This window comes from Botryllus schlosseri, chromosome 4 (genome assembly GCF_051294905.1).
Source record: "Botryllus schlosseri isolate E-star chromosome 4, Bs_hap1, whole genome shotgun sequence".
Taxonomy (NCBI): domain Eukaryota; kingdom Metazoa; phylum Chordata; class Ascidiacea; order Stolidobranchia; family Styelidae; genus Botryllus; species Botryllus schlosseri.
In genome coordinates this window covers 27,587,378-27,609,734 of record NC_137239.1, presented here as the reverse complement: position 1 = coordinate 27,609,734, position 22,357 = coordinate 27,587,378, and the positions used below count along the sequence as shown (strand labels likewise).

General features: G+C 39.0%; 1 protein-coding gene and 1 long non-coding RNA gene across 2 annotated transcripts in view; one reads left to right on the top strand and one right to left on the bottom strand.

The window, feature by feature from the left end:
• Positions 1 to 22,357, bottom strand: part of LOC145438386 (uncharacterized) — a 226,414-nt gene that overhangs the window by 40,377 nt on the left and 163,680 nt on the right. The window lies entirely within an intron of this gene.
• On the top strand, positions 3,789 to 21,271 carry LOC145438372 (uncharacterized). Its single transcript, XM_080315777.1, has 3 exons — positions 3,789 to 3,930; positions 5,525 to 5,677; positions 20,421 to 21,271. The coding sequence occupies exons 1-3, from the start codon at positions 3,864 to 3,866 to the stop codon at positions 21,179 to 21,181; spliced, it is 981 nt and encodes a 326-aa protein (XP_080171903.1). The 5' UTR covers positions 3,789 to 3,863; the 3' UTR covers positions 21,182 to 21,271.

Here is a 22,357-nt window from a genome sequence, read left to right as displayed (position 1 = left end):
GGCCAAACTAGGCATTAGGCAATCAGCATCGCATCTATGTCCGCGGAATACCAGATAACCAACGGTCAAAAATAATCGCAGCCGTCTGCCAGCAGTCATCACATGTCAAAGGTATTGAGACTCGATTTGAGACAATCGATTTTTGGAGGTGACTTGAGTGAAGTCAAGTCACTCGATTTTTGGAGGTGACTCGAGTCAAGTCAAGTCAAGTCACGAGTCAAGTCACAATTCAAGTCAAGTTGCCTTTTCGAAGTATGAGGCAAGATAACGTCTTTGCATTTTTCGAGCTGTCTGAAATACAGATTGAGATTTCATTGATTCCGAGCCGATAAACGAATATAGAGTTAAATATGCACGCAAGAAGGCGCTGCATCGCTCACATTGACGTAGAGCTGTTAAACCACGTAAGTAATTGCGTAGCCTCAGTTTCTACTTACCGGCCAAAATAAAGAATAGAGAACGGAGAAACAAATTGATAAGATGCAATGCATTACCCATTTACAAATTGATATGATGCAATTCGAGCCTGCGCCAATGGTTGAGGACTATATAGACTATATTCGAATTCAATTTCAATAAAACAAAGAGGTTTGGTTAAGATACGAAGAGAAAACAGAAATAGACGTTTTGCTACTAAATTACTTTACTACGAGGTTATGACAACGCAAGCTGTAAGCTCCCATCACTTCGTTTGCGGTCAATTTATTTGTGAGAGAACAATGGAGACTCAGAAAACGTACGATCATTTAATGATCGGTCGCCCTCACGGGTTACACCGGCGTTTCGCGAACAATCCGCAAATAGGCAAGATACAGTGATTTTTATCGACACCGATTACTTGATGACTTGAAATTGACTCGTGAATTTTGCTCCGAGTCACGAGTCCATCCACATTTCTGATACGCCGAGTCGAGTCGAGTCATGTCATGTCATTTTAGCAAAGTGACTCGAGTCAAATCAAGTCATACGAAAAGGTGACTCGAGTCATCCCAACACTGGTCTTAAGTGTAACATGATATATTTTAAAATTCGAGGTGACGCGCTTTCTCGTTTGCAATCATCTATATTTCTTGTTGTCTATTTGATACACTCGTATTCCCGAGTTGTCGCACAATGTCATTTGTCATTGTTCCATTTGTTATTAACACGACGCATTGTGAAGTGCACGGCATTTAATCGCGTTGTCAAATATTGATGCATCACGAAATTCTCGGTGGCACTAATTCTGAATTTATTCAATTCGCTCGAACGGGGAACCTTCTATATTCCAATGAATTTGATTGATGGACGGACAGGTATCGATAGCAACAATATCGAATTTCAAACCATTGGGCATTTACATGAACTACGAAAAGGACGGTATATATTACCCCGATATACTCCAAAAATGCTTTGCGAACATAAATCGAGAAATGCAGCAATGCCGCCACAATCGCTGTTTTATTCTGCGCACAATTGCCGCAAGGCGAGCTACTAAACGCGAAGTCAGAAACCCATTGTGTTGGCCGCAACAAACGATTACTGATCGGTTGCGCTCTTTCGCGTTCGTAATCATCATTATTGTCCGCTTGTAACATCACGTTCGAGAGATGATGCGCGAACTTGCCGGACAGCATTGTTGCGTCACCATGACAAACTCCATCACAATGCAAAGCGCGAGGCTGATTTTTGGGGTTCCAGGGCCAGCCATGGGCAGAATATAATTTATATTTTCGTAATTAGTACAGCAGAAGCTGAATGTGGAATGTGAATGCCGATATTTGAGAATCTGGGACAATATCGTGGTGCTTGTGTGTGTATATACAAAGGCTCAAAATCAACCTCGGTAACGTATGCAAAAAATCATAGTTAATATGACACTGGACAAAGAAACTGATCTCTCGAATCAAGTTTCACTCACCTGTTATGCATTCTACGCGTATCCGATCGATGCTATCGCCAAACCAAATAGCCGCTCATTGCCGCGTAATTGTCATATTATCCCATAAACTTGGCGAACGAGATCCCAATAATTAAAATAACCACACCATTTAATGAACTCCAAATGTTGTGTTCAGCGTTACAAAGCAAATTTTCACAATTACCGTGTGATTCGGGATCAATTTCACAGTCACGATTTAGAATTAATATCGACTTCTCCGCTTTCAAATTTGACATACCACTAACGCATGACATGACACAGACACAATATACAAATAGGTTCAATATTCAAAAATGTGTTCAGTCATCGTGATGCTGGGCCTCCAACGCTCATCAAGACAGTTTCACCCAGAAAAAAGATGAAAGCAAATCCAAAAACGACTCTCTACATTTCAAAATCCAAAGCGTGAAACGTAAGTATAGTGTTGCCTAAAAATCCAGTTGAACAGACGTGAGGGTAATCTAATAACACCCGAGTAACTAGTACAGTAGGTAAATACCACTTGAGTACTGTGAGACGAGGCAGAAGAACTACGTTTCTGACCATGTACTCCTGCTCATGTCAAACCCGGTGTACTGGTACCGATGCGCTAAATAAGAGTGTTTTAACCACCTAACTAAAATTTTAGGGATAACGGACCAATTCATTATTAGGGAGGATAAATTTTAACCCCGTAGAAACGATAGTGTAATCCGAAATATGTACCTGCGAAGGTTTGCATTTAAAACCAATAGTGCTTAAAAACACTTTGTATAAAACATGCTTTAAACATGTTTTGAATGCTTTCGAAAAAACATATAGTGTGAGCCTACGGATGCTTTGCACCCGATATAGTCTTTAGTCAACGTATAGAAAATGGAATGATTGCAAACCTCTAAAATCTTCGTTGGTTGAACAGTTACAGCACGTAATAGCCTAGTATTGATCATTGGTACGGAATGGATGTTGTTGTGGTTGTGGTACTCATGGTGTTTGTCGACTACTATGGTCATATACGCCAGGCCAATTGTCTTCATTTCTATTCCGTAGCTGCCGACTTGCAGCACGGCCCACTTCTAAGCTTTTTATAAGACACCGCCTACACGGATGATATGGTGAGAAGAAGCCTAGATAAACCTCCAACACTTGGGTAGGAATTCTGGAATGGATGTTCTGACGATGTTGACCAACGACCGTAAAAATGCTTCAACGATGTAGATCTGATTAAAGATATTTTGGACCGTTTAAAGCAGGGATCGGGAGCCTTTTTGTCAAAAGAGGCATATTTATCCTATATTTTCAATTGTCAATGTCCTGTCATAGTGACGTCACCATGAATGATCCATGACGTCATGGCTTAAAATAACATGTTTTAAACAAGGGCCATGTTTTAAAAATGTTTGTTTTATATTGATTTTTAAATGAAACCTTAATCCATGTCGAATATGGAAGAGAATGCTTGCCCCCGTGTGTGTAGTTAATACAAAAACAAAAGCGAAACGTCAACGTTAATGTATAGATAACTAACCTTGTAACCTACATCTTTAGTTATCTATAAGTAGCCTAATGCACTTGAGGCAATGCATGTTGCTTTATGTATGATAATATTTTTAATTAGCAATGAATGTGACTTGATACGGTGGCTTTCGTATTCACTGCGATGTTTCGTCACAAGTTTCAACATGAATTAGAGCTTTTCTGGATCGCATCATCCCTAGTTACAATCAAAGTCATTATGCGGACAATGTCTCTTGAAATGGTGTAATCGTGCTTTCAAACTATTTAATCAAATGCACAGGAATTAAGTGATAAAGAAACCGAAAAATCGAATCTGCTAATTTGAAAGATTTGCGGCCATTTTTTTGAAGATTGACAACAATCGAACCATCAATCATATACATGGCTGCCTCGATACTTTCTATATAAGCAGAGGTAGGTATGATACTTTCGTCAAAGCCAGAAGATGAAGTTCAAGATAGAGCAAGTACTTCTGTTGTCTGTACTGATTTCAGTTACAGCTGCAACCTACTGTAAGTATGCGCAAACGTACATTCAGACGGGCCTGCAGCGATGCGGCATTTTACAACGCGAAAGTAGGCCTCTATAGTGACTGATACCAAGTTCAAGTACCAACAAATGTAGAAAGAATAATGAAATGTGTCACTAGTGAAATGTGAAGTGCAATACAAACTGGCGGTCATCAGGTAGATAGTATATAAACCCAAAATTTGTTCAAAAAATGCGGGGTAAGTTATTAATGATTATTATTCATGTTCGGGTGGGCCAATTGTTATTATTCACTTTGTTGCATGATTATATTTCTTGACCTATCATCGATATTGTCAGTATGGTGGTCAGATATTGGAATCGCTCGAACGTAGGTACCAGAAATAAATTTCCTTCGAAGCGTACGATTTCAACTTGGTATCCTTTTCCTCTGCGGTTCGCATCTGTTGGTGGTCAGATTGCAAAATATACTACCATATCAAAATAGTAAAATCAACTAGCACATAGCGAGAAGAAAATTTCAAGATGAATTATTATCCCTCAGAAATAAGGGATTCAATTCGTAACTTCAATTTGCATGTTGACGGCGGCCAACACATACTAATTGAATTATACGTGTCGACGGCCGTATTGTTTTCCTTCCACAATCGCAGGTTGGCCCCTATATTCGAAGTGATTTGACAGAAAGCTGCGTTTTCTGCGCTTCAAATTGGATATGGTGCATTAATGCTGTTTATCCAGTCAGTTCATTTTAGAAGTGGTCTACTGATGAGTATCCATCCACTATTTGGATGTAATGCCACGTGGAGCATTTCTAAAATGTCTACAGCTGCCGCAAATACGGCTCCTTCGACAAAAAAGGCGTACGACCACTGTCATAAACAGACCAAAAACATCTTTAACCGGGACTACATCGTTACGCAGCATTATTTCGGTCTGCGGTCATCATTATCAGAACACTCACTCCGTACCAATGTTCTATATCTTCATGCTATAAATGTTGAACCGACGACTATTATGACGGTTCCAGCCACTCCATATCGTATGCGTCTACTTTATCGAGTGCAAATATTCCGTAGGCTCACACTACATGTTTTTTCGAAAGTATTTACACAATTGTGCATGGCATGATAAAAAAAATTGTTTTTTTAAAAACGGCATTTTTGAAAAACACTGTTTAAGACGTGTTTTCAGCAAAGTATTTTAAAACGCTATTTGTTTTAAATGCAACCCTAGCTGCAGTAATGTGTGCGAAAACTGCTCGAAAGATGTGAGTCGTGTAAAAATATAAGTAAGCGTAGGTTTATGTCAAGGAGTATCACGGAGTGCATCCATCACGGCCTAACAACGGTATCGGTGTAACGATAATTCGAAATGACCAGCAATATCTGCTGAATAGTTATTAATTCGAGATAATATTTATAGGTTAGTTCATGCATCCAAAAAACAGAGGATGCATGGTAATATTTATAATATTGTATGTAGGCTACTGCACATACACAGACATACAAATTGGGATAGAGTATATATTAATGCCTAAATAGGCTACGTAGCATATTTACACTGTTAACAGTTATGAATCGTATATTAATCGTCGTTTGTGCTTCGTTTTGCAAGATCCAGTGCCTACTCCGCAACCCTGCGTGGGAGAGTATCGGGCCGCAAATTCCTGCGACAGATACCGAACCGGGAACTACAGGAGATACAAATTCAAAGTTTTTCAAAGACCATCTGTTGGAGAACGATGCCCGAGGCCATACTTTTTTGGAAGTAAGTCGACTGATACAATCATACATGACTATAGGCCCACCAGGAGATGTACAGCGGCAGACACCACCGAGGACCAAGTCTGGGCAAAATCAATTGCCTGGGTAATCCGATTCTGAGTTGAGTGTTTGAGTAACAACTATTAGTATGTAATAATAGCACCGATATCCTTTTAAGTTCCAATATGGATATTTTTGTCGATTCAAGGAAAATGATGCCATTATTATACCTCGTCCAAAAAATGTCGTATTTTGAGATTGTTCGTTCCTCCCCATATTACTAAAAATAGAAAGTGGGAGTCCCACATTTTAGAAACCCTAACCCTAGCATTTAGCTAATGTTTTTCAAGTCTCCATCCTCGTTTCGATCGGAAGTAGAAATATGATCGGGGATAATGGAACCGCACAGCCCGAGGTCTATGAAAATTATACTTCAATAACTCTAAAACAATGCATACACTCATTCGATGCCTGTGTGCGTTTGTCTCTTTGCTACATATATTACATCGATCTGGAGATGTTATCTATTATATTTTCAATGTAATTACAGGCTTTTTTGAAATTCCTCCGTGAGAATAATTCCTTCCCGGTTGGGAATCAGTGACCTGCCAGGTTATAAAATAACACTGTGCGTGTTACCACAAGAGAGGTCGAGTAGCAAAATTTCTAATGAATCGTAATGGACAAAACTCTCAAACAGGGTTGTAATGACTCGAGTCATGACTCGACTCGAGTCCGACTCGAGTCGCGATTTTTTGGTGACTCAACTTGACTCGGATCATTTTTCAAATGCGTAAGATGACTCGACTCGAGTCAATTTTTATTTTGACTCGACTTGTACTCGAGTCATTGCGCATGACTCGAACCAAGTCATTGACTCGAAACTACTTCGAAGAATATATAGTGAAGTTACCACACTATTGGTAGTTCGTCTATCAGTCCTGACGCTTGGAAAATAGGACCTGAAACTGTTAAGACAGAGGGATATCACTATAGTATGAATTCGAGCCATTCTATATCACTCGAGGGGGGTTGAAAAAAGTGGACTGAACCGGATTGAACTGAAAACTGAACAATTAACGTAATGACTTGGACTCAGACTCGAGTCAAAACACTATGAGTGGGACTCGACTCTACTAGCTGACTTGGACTCGGACTTGGCTCTGTGGTGAATTGAAAATGACTTGACTTGACAGTAGTAGTTATGATCGCTCGTGACCTGCAATGGGGTTCTTATGGGTGCACCCGACCGGTGCCGCGAAACTCGTCCTGAACCGGTGACCCTTTCAGACCCCCCTTCCACCCGACCGGTGCCTGGGTTGGTATAGGCATCTCTCGACCGGTAACCCTTTTCGGTATAGGTATCACTCAACCGGTGCCTCGAAACTCGTCTTGAACCGGTAACCCTTTTCGGTATAGGGATCACTCAACCGGTGCCTCGAAACTCGTCTTGAACCGGTGACCATTTTCGGTATAGGGATCGCTCAACCGGTGTCGTAGTGGTAATTCGTACTTTCGGGTATATGCATCTCTCGACTGGTAACACTTCTCGATATATGGATCGCTCAACCGGTGCCGTGGTGGTAATTCGTACTTTCGAGTATAGTCAACTCTCGCACTGTGTTGAATAGGTATCAGGAATAGTAAATAGTCACGTGATTGATTCTTAGTTAATGTGTATATTACAAATTATTAAATATGACCGATTCGAGTTAATCCCAACGTTTACGGTGAGTACGACAACGATATATCGTTATTCTTATGGCGGGGGTGGCATGCGGCTATTGCGTCTTATGGGTGCGGCCGTGAATCGCCCTTTCGGGTATAGGCATCTCTCGCCCGGTGTTGAATATGTATCAAGTAAATAGTCATGTGATTGGTCCTTAGTTAATGTGTATATTCCAAATTACGGCGAGTACGACAATGATATATCGTTATTCTTATGGACGCGGCGATGATTCGTACTTTCGTTGATAGAATGCTAGCGGCATGTCGTACTTTCACCAAAAAGGGTGTGAAATAGTTTGCTAAATCTAGGAATCAGTCGCTTGGTAATTAGTTTACCACGGAGCCGGCGTAGACGGCGATTCGAATAGCAACAATAGCCGCGTTCACAAACTAACACTCCAAAAAGGTGTGAAATATTGGTAAAATCCCGCGATCGCTCACAAGATAATACCTAAGACATAACCATCGCTCGCGACTCGCTGTTACATACATGCCGATCGTTGACAATGTAATATTTTGGTAATTGGTTTACCGCAGAACCCGCGTAGACGGCGATACCAACAATAGCCGCGTTCACAAACTAACACTTCAAAAAGGTGCGAAATAGGTTGCAAATCCCACGATCACTCACGAGATAACACCTAAGACATAGCCAGCCCTCACCAACTTGTTGTTACATACATTCCAATCGCCACAATGTAATATTTTGATAATCGGTATGTCACAGGAACTGGATTTCACTGGTAAAATTTAATAAGTAACGGATAACAGAGCCGTCACAGACGATGATTCGAATACCGACAAATTCTCACTTATTTCTGATCCTACCCTAATCCTTTGCGAAGTTGACGCTTATTCGAAAAGGTGTGAAATAATTGTAAAACCCTACGTCGCTGACGGGATAATGCATCAGACATAGCGATCTAGTTATAGCATGGGTCGGAATCCATTCGCGGGATGTACTAGGTAAATTGAGATAATCCAAAACCGAATATTTTGACTTTGGCGTAGTGTGAATTGAAATAGGATTGACAAACATGGCTATCAACTTTCCCACAGTCCCATATTGATATTATACGCACATTGATTCGAAACAAGTAATGGAACATTGCAACTCTATTCGCGATCCGACTTTTCGTTTGTCAAAGCGACATTTTTAACATCTTACCATACTCAAAAGAATTATTTACAACATTAACAAGTGTTCAAAATCTAGTTTTCACTTACTTGATTATACCACTGCAACTCACAAATTTGAAATAATTCATTCTGGTTGTATTCATATGATCGGTCTTTTTTATTCAATTGTAAAGGTCGTTACTATTCTGAAGACAAAGTAAGCTATTTACTAATCGACACATAAATGACTTGACATAAACATATTATATTTTGAGTATACGAGATTTGAATGTCTGAACAATAACTGAGAAATAATTTATCACAATAAAATACGTATATTACAGCGTAAAAGATGTTTGAATGTCAGCAACTCTGTACGGTCATAGTTACTACCACTAATTTACCCGACCAACTCGTCATGATCATTCCTGAAATCAACACAAATATGACCACTGACTTGAGTTAACCACAAAACAGCATCAAGTTTTAAATCCACTTGTAGCTTACGGATTATTTGAATGCTGGTTATGTTTTGTTGTAATTGAGTTCATGGAAATACTATTACGTCTCGATATCTGACCATCTTACCATATTCAAAGAATCAACCACGAAAACATTGTCAAGTAAATCCGTTAACCGACCAACTCAACAGTATCAATATGAAAAACAGCCAAACATACACGAATCCATACAAGCACTAAAACCTAAAATCCATAACAAGCCTGGTTGTATTCATATCCCTACATGTCTTTTTTATTCAACTTGAAAAGTCGTTACTATTCTGTAAGACAAAGAAATTACTATGCGGTATATTTTGTAAGATAAAAGTAATTACTTCTCGGTGCCCGCGACTTGAGATTAACATAATATGTTTGAGTATGCGAGATTTGAAAGTCTGCCCAACATGTTGAGAATTCATTTCTTACAATCGAACGCAGGTGTTATATTGAAAATTATCATGATGTAAACATAAGGATTGACACATTGATTTGACATATGTAATAGTTGATCATGACTTGACTATTAAATTATTTGCGTTAATTAGACCCGGCGTTGTGGTAAAGATTATTGTGACAGCAACAAACTTTTCAGTACCATTGTTATTAACATATTGAGTTGTAAACTATGTGTGTCTAAAATGTTCTCGATTGGAAAATTATTCAGCCTTGGTACAAACCACGCAGAGTATTGTGGATATCAGGAAATATTTTACAAATGTCTGCATTAAACAAGACTAAAGATGAAACAACAATTTCCTTTGTTGAACAATAACCGGGGCAATACTTTATTGTCGGTGAGAATTGAAACACTTTCGCGAATTACCTGGTGTCAAGATATCACACTAGGTGAATTGACATACCACCATTTGATTAATGCTTAATCCGTTCGCATCATTTCACACTCACTTTGATCATTACAAAAGTAAATTGGAATATGTTTGCTAGGCACCACCTATTCAACTATACTTGAGTAATACAGAAACCTCTCAGCATTAATAAAATCGAAATGTGCGCTACACTGAAATCTACAAAAATGTGTTTGTATTGCTGTTCGTAGTAGCGATATCGATTTGAACCTCCATCATCTAACCAAACTACTGAGAGTCGTTGTCAATTTACATGACGTTCACTGATTACATACTAGAACTATTTGTGCAGCGCACACGATCAGAGAAATTGGACATTTTTCCATTGCCATTCGTCAAAGTAAATGTCGTCACAATAATCAGTCACTAAAAGACCATATACTTGTATGTGATTGAATCGCCGACAATTAACTCGGTAAATCAAACCCCTGAGAAATTTCACTCAGTCATTGGATAGGAAACAGCGTCGCTTAATCGGTGTGAGTCGTTTTTTCTAAATACTAATCATATCTGTCCAGCCAAGAACAATTTTCACTCACTTGGGTAACGAAACCAGTGTCCAATATCAATACAAGATATTTTCGTCACACAAAAATAATCAACTTCACTCGATATTCTCGTACTACGAAACTGTACAAAGGTTACATGCTTTTGTATGACATGGAATCAATACCGATCGAAGTAACCGTATTGGAGATAACTTTTAAACAAACACACTCTACGTGGTTAACATTCTCGTCGATTCTATTGTGATTAATGTATACTTCATGTGATCTGGATTCATTTCGATATGGCTAAACATTCAACTTCGACGGATACGAATTGTCACACACTCAAGTAATATCATACCAAATAGTTATTTACAAGACACAGAAATTTGTTTTGGTCGTTTCGACTTTATTACTGGAGATACTCATCACTTCGCTTAATACAATCTAGATTTAAACTCCATCGAACCTTTGGTGTCTATCGTTTTGCTGGATACGAATTATGTTAGTCTAAGAGTACACAATTTTCACTATCTTGGGTTATGAACTCAGTGTGTTAGCGATCATTCAATATTTTGTAGTATCAACTAGCTACTTCGTAGGATACGAATGATCATCCTCACAACTCTTACAAAAGTACGAAGGATATTTACATCACACAAAGTAATCGACTTTACTCGATATCCTCACACTACGAAACTGAATGGTTATGGTTTGACTCTACAAACTGTTCTGATGTCACAAGAACTTTTTCATACGAATGGTTACGTATCTAAATATTCAAATAATCCAACACACGACTATAGCACTTACAGAAATATCATAGTTCTTGTAACAAAGTTGTATAAGTATAATGTTTATCGTAAGTCCTACATAGCCACGATATCCGTCCGAGTTTGACTTTTAGAAAACATTATACCGACATCGCGACATCTTTCAAAATTAAAACCACGGTGACTGCTTCAGAGACCTACCAATGAAATTGCAGTATTACAGTTACTTCCACAAAAGAGTATGTATTCGACTTACTTACCACAAATCTAACGCACAAAACAATTTACTTTACTAACGAGAAGCACCGAGCCTCACATCAAAACAACTAGAAAGTGGAACTATATTAAAAAACGTCGCTAACCTTTGTGCACCAGCTGTAAATCACACAAGCAACATGTTTCAAGATTCTGGTTATTGAAAAACGTTAAAGTGTTTCTCCTGCACCAAGTCGTTATGTTGACGAAAGCGTATATTGTAATACTATGATCGATTTGCATTCGTTGGTCACAAACTGTCACTACTCCAAAAAATTATTTTTCACTCAAACACAAAAGCATACTTGTCGCCAATCGTTTTCATCAAGCACGAGTTCAAGAAACCTGCTACGACATGAATTGGTATTTTGATGTTGTGTAAATAGGTAATAATTTATTTTAGTAACACTACATCAACATCATCGAGTTGTGCGAATAGATTTACATGTGGTTTTAATCGAAGTACACAGCACGGTCTAATGTAGATTCATCTCTATTGTACAGCAACTCGGTAATCGAAATGCATTAACATTTAAACAACGATCTTGGTTCGTCACGCGAAAAATATCTTTACTGTCGCAACACTCTGATACTCTGCACAAGATGTGTAAATCCTTTTCACACTCATAATAATACACTAACGGGATACCGATGTCAAGCAACAACGTTTAACAACATCACTGACACTGAACATACGATACCTACCCAAGTAAAAATATCATTTTCACCAGGAGGTCAGTCGTTACTTGTGTACAATTACCATTTTCCCTTGGGAGTTTAGCGTTACCCGAGTAACAAAACCATTTTCACTTGGAAATATATGTTTTCCCTCAACAACAAACGTTTTTCACTTGGAAATATATTTTTTCCCTGGGTAACAAACCCCTTTTCACTTGGAAATATATTTTTGCCCTGGATAACAAACCTTTTTCACTTGGAAATATATCTTTTCCCTTGGTAACAAACCTTTTTCACTTGGAAATATATTTTTTCTCTGGGTAACAAACCTTTTTCACTTGGGAATATATTTTTTCCCCGATCAACAAACCTTTTTCACTTGGAAATATATTTTTTCCCCGAGCAACAAACCATTTTCACTGAGCCACAAACCCTTTTCTCCCCAGGCAACAAACCCTTTTCGTTTGGAAAACTATCATTTACCTGAGTACCAATACCATTTTCGTTTTGAAAACTGACAACTACACCGGTCAATTTGATATTTTTTGTATATTGTTACAGCAGACAGTGACAAAATACACACCAACAACGACTCCGATACATTTGTGTAATCAAATATTCACTTGCTCTGATGCATCCCATCAAAATCATTGGTTACTCATATACAATAACAATGTGCTGTTGTACATCGACATGTATGTTTTCGGAATTGGCGAATAAAGGGGTTTCTGATATGTCCGTGATGTCCGGGTTCGTGCTTTGGATTTTCCAGAGTCAAAATGTCTGAATAAAACACCTCCTTGACTTTGGTAACTGGTTGATACACGGATAATGGTGTTTGGAAAACGGATGAATTTATGTTCCCCATCGCGCTGACAACATCGGGTTACTTGTGAGTTTCCTCGGGTCTGTTTACTATATTGTGTCTTTACTGGTCAATACATGTCGCTCCAGTCAGCTGAAACCGGATCACTAATATGAGAAAGTATGTGGACCGGATCCGGATATTCACTCATGACCCAACGACCGATATTCAAGTAAACATGTTACAGACCGTGTTTTCTCTCTATGAAAAATACCTATGCATACACCATCACATCAAGTACGTCACGATTGTTCACAAGTATTTGCGTAAACGAGGTGTATGTACAATGTGTCGATGCAGAAACATCATGGGACACAAATTCACATTCTCAAGTCTCATCATGCGCCGACTCTGTACATTCAATGTGGGCATAGACGACACACGACATGATACAATGGATAGTGCATTATGCATACCGATATATTCTCAGTCAAATATGCGAACCATACACAACCATATACCCTGATTTTCGCTGAATATCCACAACACCAACAAATCTGTACATTTCTTTTCCCTCGACCTCGACGATAGAGCTGTCATCCCAATGTACCAATCGAGTGTATGGTTCATCAGGTGTAAAATCCAAATCAAATGTCACCAAGGTATCGTTTTTCATTTTCAATATTTCCACCGCTGCATCTTGTCTGTGTCGTAAAACAACGGTGTGGGGCCAGAGGAATCTATGGACAGTTACGCGTAGTCCCATATTTACTCGTGGATATACTCAGGTAACGACAACGCTTTCTCAGTGGTCTGCGTGGGTGAACCGTTTCAATACGTAGCTGGATCAACTAGACCAAAAGTTTCCAACCGTGATTTATGTTGAACTGTCGAGTTACGAGATAGCACCCTCTTGCGGTGTGATTAACTCGAAATAAGCCTTCAACTCACAGAGACACACCTTGGAGTACATTATCTAATCGTAATCGAACTCGAGATTCACACACACACAGAGTCCCTGTTTACGATTTCAATACGGAGTCACTGCTCACGATGTTTATCTGTAGTCGTTATGTGGGAGTAGCGACATCCGACATATTCATCGCGTGAAAGATTGATAACGATGGTGATCGCCAAATACATAAAATCAGGTGAAACACTGCGGTCTCGGTAAAAAAGTTTGCAGGTTAGGACGACCAATACGTGGAGGGATTGAGCGAGTTACGCAACCCGATTATGTCGAAGTCTGGATCACGATACAAGTATACCTGAGAATCCGAACAATCTTGCAAAATCAAGGTGTGAACCCGTGAAAGGGCTGTACTCGTGTGAGATTCATTTTTCACAAGTTGGGTGGAGGTCGATTCATACTAAGATCGTGTTACGTCCAATTATGGCAGCTTGTCTGTCCCCAAGTCATTTATGCCCACATTGAATGTACAGAGTCGGCGCATGATGAGACTTGAGAACGTGAATTTGTGTCCCATGATGTTTGTGCATCGACACATTGTACATACACCTCGTTTACGCAAATACTTGTGAACAATCGTGACGTACTTGATGTGATGGTGTATGCATAGGTATTTTTCATGGAGACAAAACACGGTCTGTAACATGTTTACTTGAATATCGGTCGTTGGGTCATGAGTGAATATCCGGATCCGGTCCACATACTTTCTCATATTAGTGATCCGGTTTCAGCTGACTGGAGCGACATGTATTGACCAGTAAAGACACAATATAGTAAACAGACCCGAGGAAACTCACAAGTAACCCGATGTTGTCAGCGCGATGGGGAACATAAATTCATCCGTTTTCCAAACACCATTATCCGTGTATCAACCAGTTACCAAAGTCGAGGAGGTGTTTTATTCAGACATTTTGACTCTGGGAAATCCAAAGCACGAACCCGGACATCACGGACATATCGGAAACCCCTTTATTCACCAATTCCGAAACATACATGTCGATGTACAACAGCACATTGTTATTGTATGTGAGTAACCAATGATTTTGATGGGATGCATCAGAGCAAATGAATATTTGATTAGACAAATGTATCGGAGTCGTTGTTGGTGTATATTTTGTCGCTGTCTGTTGTAACAATATACAAAAAATATCAAATTGACCGGTGTGGTTGTCAGTTTTCAAAACGAAAATGGTATTGTTACCCAGGGAAAAGATAGATTTCCAAGTGAAAACGGTATTGGTACTCAGGTAAATGATAGTTTCCAGACGAAAAGGGTTTGTTACCCAGGAGAAAATGATTAGTTACTCTAGGTAAAAGTATTTTTCCAAGTGAAAATGTATTGTTACACTGGGTAAACGCCGGATCTCCAAAAGAAAATGATATTTTTACTCGGGTAAACGACGGACCACCAAGTGAAAATGGTTTGTTGCTCAGGGAAAAAGGTTTGTTACCCGGGGAAAAAATATATTTCCAAGTGAAAAAGGTTTGTTACCCAGAGAAAAAATATATTTCCAAAGGAAAAGGGGTTTGTTACACTGGGTAAACGATAAATCTCCAAAGGACAATGGTATTTCTACTCGGGTAACGACCGACCTCTAGGTGAAAATGGTAATTTTACTTGGGTAGGTATCGTATGTTTAGTGTTGTTGGTATTGTTAAACGTTGTCGCCGGTAGCTGTTGGTATACTATTACGAGTGTGAAAAGGATTTACACGACCTGTGCAGAGTATCGCGATAGTAAACATATTTTTGGTGCGACGAAACAAGATCGTTGTTTAAATTTTAATGCATTTCGATTACCGAGTTGCTGTACAGTAGAGATGACTCTACATTAGACCGTGCTGTATACTTCGATTAAAACCACAAGACCACATGTAAATCTATTCGCGCAACTCGATGATGTTGATATAGTGTTACTAAAATTATTACCTATTTACACAACATTAAAATAACAATTCATGTCGTAGTAAGTAAGTTTCTTGAACTCGTGCTTGATGAAAACGAATGGTGACAAGTGTGCTTTTGTGTTTGAGGGAAAAATAATTATTTAGAGTAGTAACAGTTTGTGACCAACGAATGCAAATCGATCATGATATTACAATATACGCTTTCGTCAACATAACGACTTGACGTAGAAACCACTTTAACGTTTTTTCAATATCTCAATCCTCGAGACTTATTACTTGTACGATGTAACGTCGGTGTGCAAACTATAACGACCGCTTTGTATGATAGTATATTTTAGTTGTATTGTTGTGAGGACAATCATGTGATGACTCAGCACTTGTCGTTAGCAAAGTAGATTGATTTGTGTGTAAAATGTAAGCACCGTAACTAGAAAACATTTGTACTCTGTTATTGGAGTAGCTGATTTATTGCTATGACATGGACATATCCTGAAGCTTTGGTTTGTTGTCTTACGAAAGATGAGGCGACCTCGGTGTCGTAAATTGTGTTAACTAAACTCGTATGGATACCACAATTGTGCTGGACTTACACCACCAATCATTGTACAGGTTTGTAGCATGAGCGAATATTTTCGTGTAACATGAATATCTTTCGTATACACTTAGTAGTATGAAATGAGATGTGTGGAACAATAATTAGTGTCGTACAAAGTGTTGTGTTTGATTGCTTACTTACTTTTTATCAATGTCTATGTGATGTTAAAAGACGACTGAGTTTTCATTTACATTAAGCGGAGAAACTCATGTAATAAATTTTACTCATTTGAAAATCGACTCGCGTGAAAATACCGATTAACAGTATCAATATGAGCAGTATGTTATTTTTCGCGATATGCAACCAATCTTCTAAGCATAACTTGTCAAAATTTATCGTGTCATAGAAAAGTCGGCTGTTACGAATTCGAAACAAATGTACTTCGGTTATCACGACAAAGGGAATTGAGATCAACGCAGTATTTCGGAAGTGAATGTGTATCGTTTGGTATGTTCAGCAATCACTAAATGATAAAAATATGAAACTGTGCATACAACTCGGTTAGGTAAACGATACAGTTACAAGTCGGATGTGATCTCGATTTACAGATGACAGCTTGATGATGTAAAGCTCAACCACTCCAGTGTGTGTGTTTATTGCAAAGTATTTGACACAAACAAAATATTGAACGTAGGCCCACCACTTGGTTTCATTACGAGGTGAGTGAAAATTGTTTTCTGTTGGTCAGGTATGATTTGCATTTAGAAAAACGCTCTATGCCGATTAAGCGACGCTGTTTAATATCATAATCCGATGACTGAGTAAAATTTCCTTATGGTTTGATTTAGCGAGTTAATTACCGGCGATTCAATCACATACAAGTAAGATCTTTTACGGGATGAGTATTGTGACAACATGTACTTTGACGAATGACAATGGGGAGAAATTTCCGATTTCTTTGGTCGTGAGCGTTCTACAAATATTTCCGGCATACATTTAGCAAGCAACCTACAATATTCTTTTGTTATGGTAATGACTTTCACAAGTTTGGTTTTATGATTAAAATTACTTATTTAAATGATAATTTATGATCACTACTTTGAGTAACAATACAAACACATTTTGTAGATTTCAGTGTAGCACCTATTGCGATTTTGTTAATGCTATGAGTTTTGTGTATTACTCAAGTCTAGTAGAATAGGATGCGTCCAGTAAAGATATTCCAAACGAAATTGTTGTGTCATCTTTAGTCTTGGTTACTGGAAACAACTACATTTGTAAAAATATTTTCTGATATCCGTAATACACAGAGTGATTTGTACCAACACGGAATATCTTTCAAACCAAGAACATTTCAGACAAGTATAGTTTTACAAATCAATATGTTAATAACCACGGCGGTGAAAAGTTTGTTGCTGTCATAATAACCTTTACCACAACGCCGGGTCTAATTAACGCAAATAATTTAATAATGAAGTAATGATCAACTATTACAAAATCTCATATGTCAAATCAATGTGTCAATCCTTATGTTTACAGCATGATAACTTTGAATATAACACCAGCGTTCGATTGTAAGAAATCAAGTCGCAACTACGTTGATCAGACTTTCAAATCTCGTATACTCAAACATATTATGTTAATCTCAAGTCACCTGTACCGAAGAGTAATTACTTTTGTCTTACAAAATATATCGAGTAATAATACTTTGTCTTGCAGAATATACCGCGTAGTAATTCCTCTATCTTACAGAATAGTAACGACTTTTCAAGTTGAATAAAAAAGATGCGTTGGGATATGAATACAACCGAGCTTGTTATGGATTTTAGGTTTTAGTGATTGTATGGACTCGTGTATGCTTGGCTGACTGCTTGAGTTGGTCGGGTAAGTTACAAACGGATTTACTTGCCAATGTTTTCCTGATTGACTGAGTATGGCAAAATGTTAAAATGTCGAGACCTAATACTTTATCCGTACACCCAATTATAACAAAACATAACCCGCATTCAAATAATACGTAAGCTACCACTGGATTTAAAACTCGATGCTATTTTGTGGTTAACTCTAGTCAGTGGTCATGTTTGTGTAGATTTCAGGAATGATCATGACGAGTTGGCCGGGTAAATTAGTGGTAGTAACTATGACCGTACAGAGTTGCTGACATTCCAACATCTTTTACGCTGTAATATACGGATTCACTCGTGATCATTTAATTCTCAGTTATTGTTCAGACATTCAAATCTCGTATACTCAAAATGTAATAGGTTATGTCAAGTCGTATATGTACCGATTAGTAAATACTTTGTCTTACAGTGTAGTAACGGCCTTTACAGTTGAATAAAAATTATCGGTCATATGAATACAACCAGGATGAATTAATTCAAGTTTGCGAGTTGTAGTGGTGTAATCAAGTAAGTGAAAACTATATTTTTAACACCGGTTGATGTTATGAATAATTCTTTTGAGTATGGTAAGATGTTAAAATGTCTCTTTGACAAACGGAAAGCCGGATCGTGAATAGAGTTGTAAGGTTTCATTACTTGTTTCAAATCAATATGCGTATAACCTCTAAATATGACCGGGTAGAAATTTGGTAGTCTTGTTAGTCAATCCTATTTCAATTCACACTACGCCAAAGTCAAAATATCCGGTTTCGGATTATCTCAATTTACCTATAGAACCCGAATGGATTCCGACCCGTGCTATAACTAGATCGCTATGTCTGATGCATTATCCTGTCAGCGACGTAGGGTTTTACAATTATTTCACACCTTTTCGAATAAGCGTCAACTTCGCAAAGGATTAGGGTGGGATCAGAAATAAGTGAGAATTTGTCGGTATTCGAATCATCGTCTGTGACGGTTCTGTTATTCGTTACTTATTAAATTTTACCAGTGAAATCCAGTTCCTGTGACATACCGATTATCAAAATATTACATTGTGGCGATTGGAATGTATGTAAAAACAAGTCGCGAGGGATGGCTATGTCTTAGGTGTTATCTCGTGAGTGATCGTGGGATTTGCAACCTATTTCACACCTTTTTGAAGTGTTAGTTTGTGAACGCGGCTATTGTTGGTATCGCCGTCTACGCGGGCTCTGTGGTAAACTAATTACCAAAATATTACATTGTCAACGATCGGCATGTATGTAACAGCGAGTCGCGAGCGATGGTTATGTCTTAGGTATTATCTTGTGAGTGATCGCGGGATTTTACCAATATTTCACACCTTTTTGGAGTGTTAGTTTGTGAACGCGGCTATTGTTGCTATTCGAATCGCCGTCTACGCCGGCTCCGTGGTAAACTAATTACCAAGCGACTGATTCCTAGATTTAGCAAACTATTTCACACCCTTTTTGGTAAAAGTACGACATGCCGCTAGCATTCTATCAACGAAAGTACGAATCATCGCCGCATCCATAAGAATAACGATATATTAAAGTCGCATTCACCGTAAACGTTGGGCTCAACTCGAATCGGTCATATAAAATAATTTGGAATATACACATTAACTAAGGACCAATCACGTGATCAATATACCTGATACATATTCCACACCGTGCGAGAGATGCCTATACCCGAAAGGGTGATTCACGACCACGAGTTTCATTACGATTCACCGCCGCAGCCTATACACACAACGTTAGTTCACTACCAAACATTCCATGGCAGGTCATCGCCGCAGTCTATACCGAAAGGGTGGGGTCACCAACACGAGTTTCCAAGGTATATCATCGCCGCAGCCTATACCTGAAAGGGTGGTGTCATCACCGCACCCATAAGAAACAATGGCAGGTCACCACCACAAGGGGGGTCTAAAAGGGTGGGGTCATCACCCCGGGTTTTGAGGCAGGTCACCACCCCGCCCATAAGCCACCATTGCAGGTCACGAGCGATCATAACTACTACTCTTGACTCGAGTCAAAACTATAAAAGTGAGATTAACTTGTGACGTGGAACCTTGTTACTTGGTTACAACCCTGCTGTCAAACCATATGCTCTAGGAGACTCGATTCATATTGTACCGTACTAAATCTTATTAATGACGCAATACCGTTTCACCAGGAAATGAGTGTACTCAATCAGCCGTTTGTCGATATTCATTCCGTTTCATTCTTTTCTAGCTTGTGACCCATGCGACAAAGAAGCCCATGACGAGCATTACTACCGCGCCTCCGAGAGGGAGTACTATCCGAATGGTCTGCTGAGAGGTTTCGAGCCAATCAAAACGAAACTTGGATGTTGCAGAAGACGCAAGAACAGCCGTTCCGATTCCGACTGCTCAGACTCCGATTCCGATAAAAACAAGAGGAATAGCGATTCCGACTCCGATTCGGACTCGGATTCGGACTCGGATTCGGATTCGGATTCCGACAGCGATTCTCCGGGGCGAAAAAAATACAGAAACGATTCGGACTCTGACAGCGATACGCCCAGAAGAAGAAAGAACAGAGATTCGGATTCCGACAGCGATGATTCGGATTCTGGCAAAGATTCTCCCAAAAGAAGAAAGAACCGGAATTCGGATTCCGACAGCGATGATTCGGACTCTGACAAAGATACTCCCAAGAGAAGAAAGAACAGAAATTCGAACTCTGACAGTGATGATTCGGATTCTGGCAAAGATTCTCCCAAAAGAAGAAAGAACCGGAATTCGGATTCCGACAGCGATGATTCGGACTCTGACAAAGATACTCCCAAGAGAAGAAAGAACAGAAATTCGGACTCTGACAGTGATGACTCGGATTCTGGCAAAGATTCTCCGAAAAGAAGAAAGAACAGAGATTCGGACTCCAACAGCGATGATTCTAACTCCGATAGTGATGATTCGGACGGCAGCAGCAACAACAAACATGGGGGAATTTATCACTTCATTAAGTATTAGTTAAAAAGAAATATCCTTGTTGCTACTTTACATGCTATTTTGTTTAAGATGAGCTGGCCTAGAATGGGAAATTTACAATATTCTAAATATATATACACAAACATGTACGGCAAATATATCTTGTACGTAATTTCGGGAGGTGGCGTTAGGGAGAAACAAATATTTTGAATCGAAGGACATGCCGGCAGTATATTTGAAAATTCAAGACCAGAAATATCAAGTCACAGTCTCCGGCCAGTGTAGATACGAAAGTCCGAACAACAGACCTACTGCAAGCTGTTAGGGCTGCTACAGTACTGGGTCGTAACCAGGGTTGGGGAGTCGTAGTTTGATTAATTTTTCCCTTAATGGAGTCGCAGTCGGAGTCTCAAAAATTTTGAACGCCTTTTCGTGCCCTGTTTCATAAGTTTTCTTATTTCATTAGTTACCCTGTTTCCTAAGTTGCCATATACAAAATAAAGGCACCCGTACAAGCTACTATGCTAGCATGGCTATTATATTCGTCACAATAACAACTACAGGATGACGGCTTGGTACTGGATTTCCCTGCGCGAGAGGGATATTCTTGTTAACTCGCTGCGAAATGCCGCGGACAAAGAGGCATTTTCCGGAAAACAGCAAATTAGATCAGAAATAAAATAAGAGTGTAGAAGCATTTAACAGACTAGATTAGAATCAGAGCACAGGAGCTTCTCGCAAATGAGATTATAATTAGAATCAAAGCATGGAAACGTTTCAGAAATAAGATTAAAATTGGATCACGGCCATTTTGCTATAATTTAGTGAAATTAGACAACTAGACTTATCTAGTTGTCCAAGTCTGCTCACGATGAGTGTCAGTTGTAAAGCTTAAAGTGAATAAATTGCCAATATGAATGTGTTGTTAGTTGCAATGTTCACCTAAGCATAACTAAGCATCAATAGATATATGTTACTATTTGAAACTAGTCAGAGTGGTGATTATAATCCTGCCGCGAGGTAACGGCGTCATGACGATGTCATGGAATCTAAACCTGAGAATACCTAATACTACGACGTCGTGATACACATAAACACGATCTGTGCATATGTGCAATGCACATTGTGAATAGTATGATTGGCATGGTGCATGTGCCGCTGGAAAGAATTGTGATAATCTAACCGTGCGATACGGCTGATCTCATCTGTACCTTTACG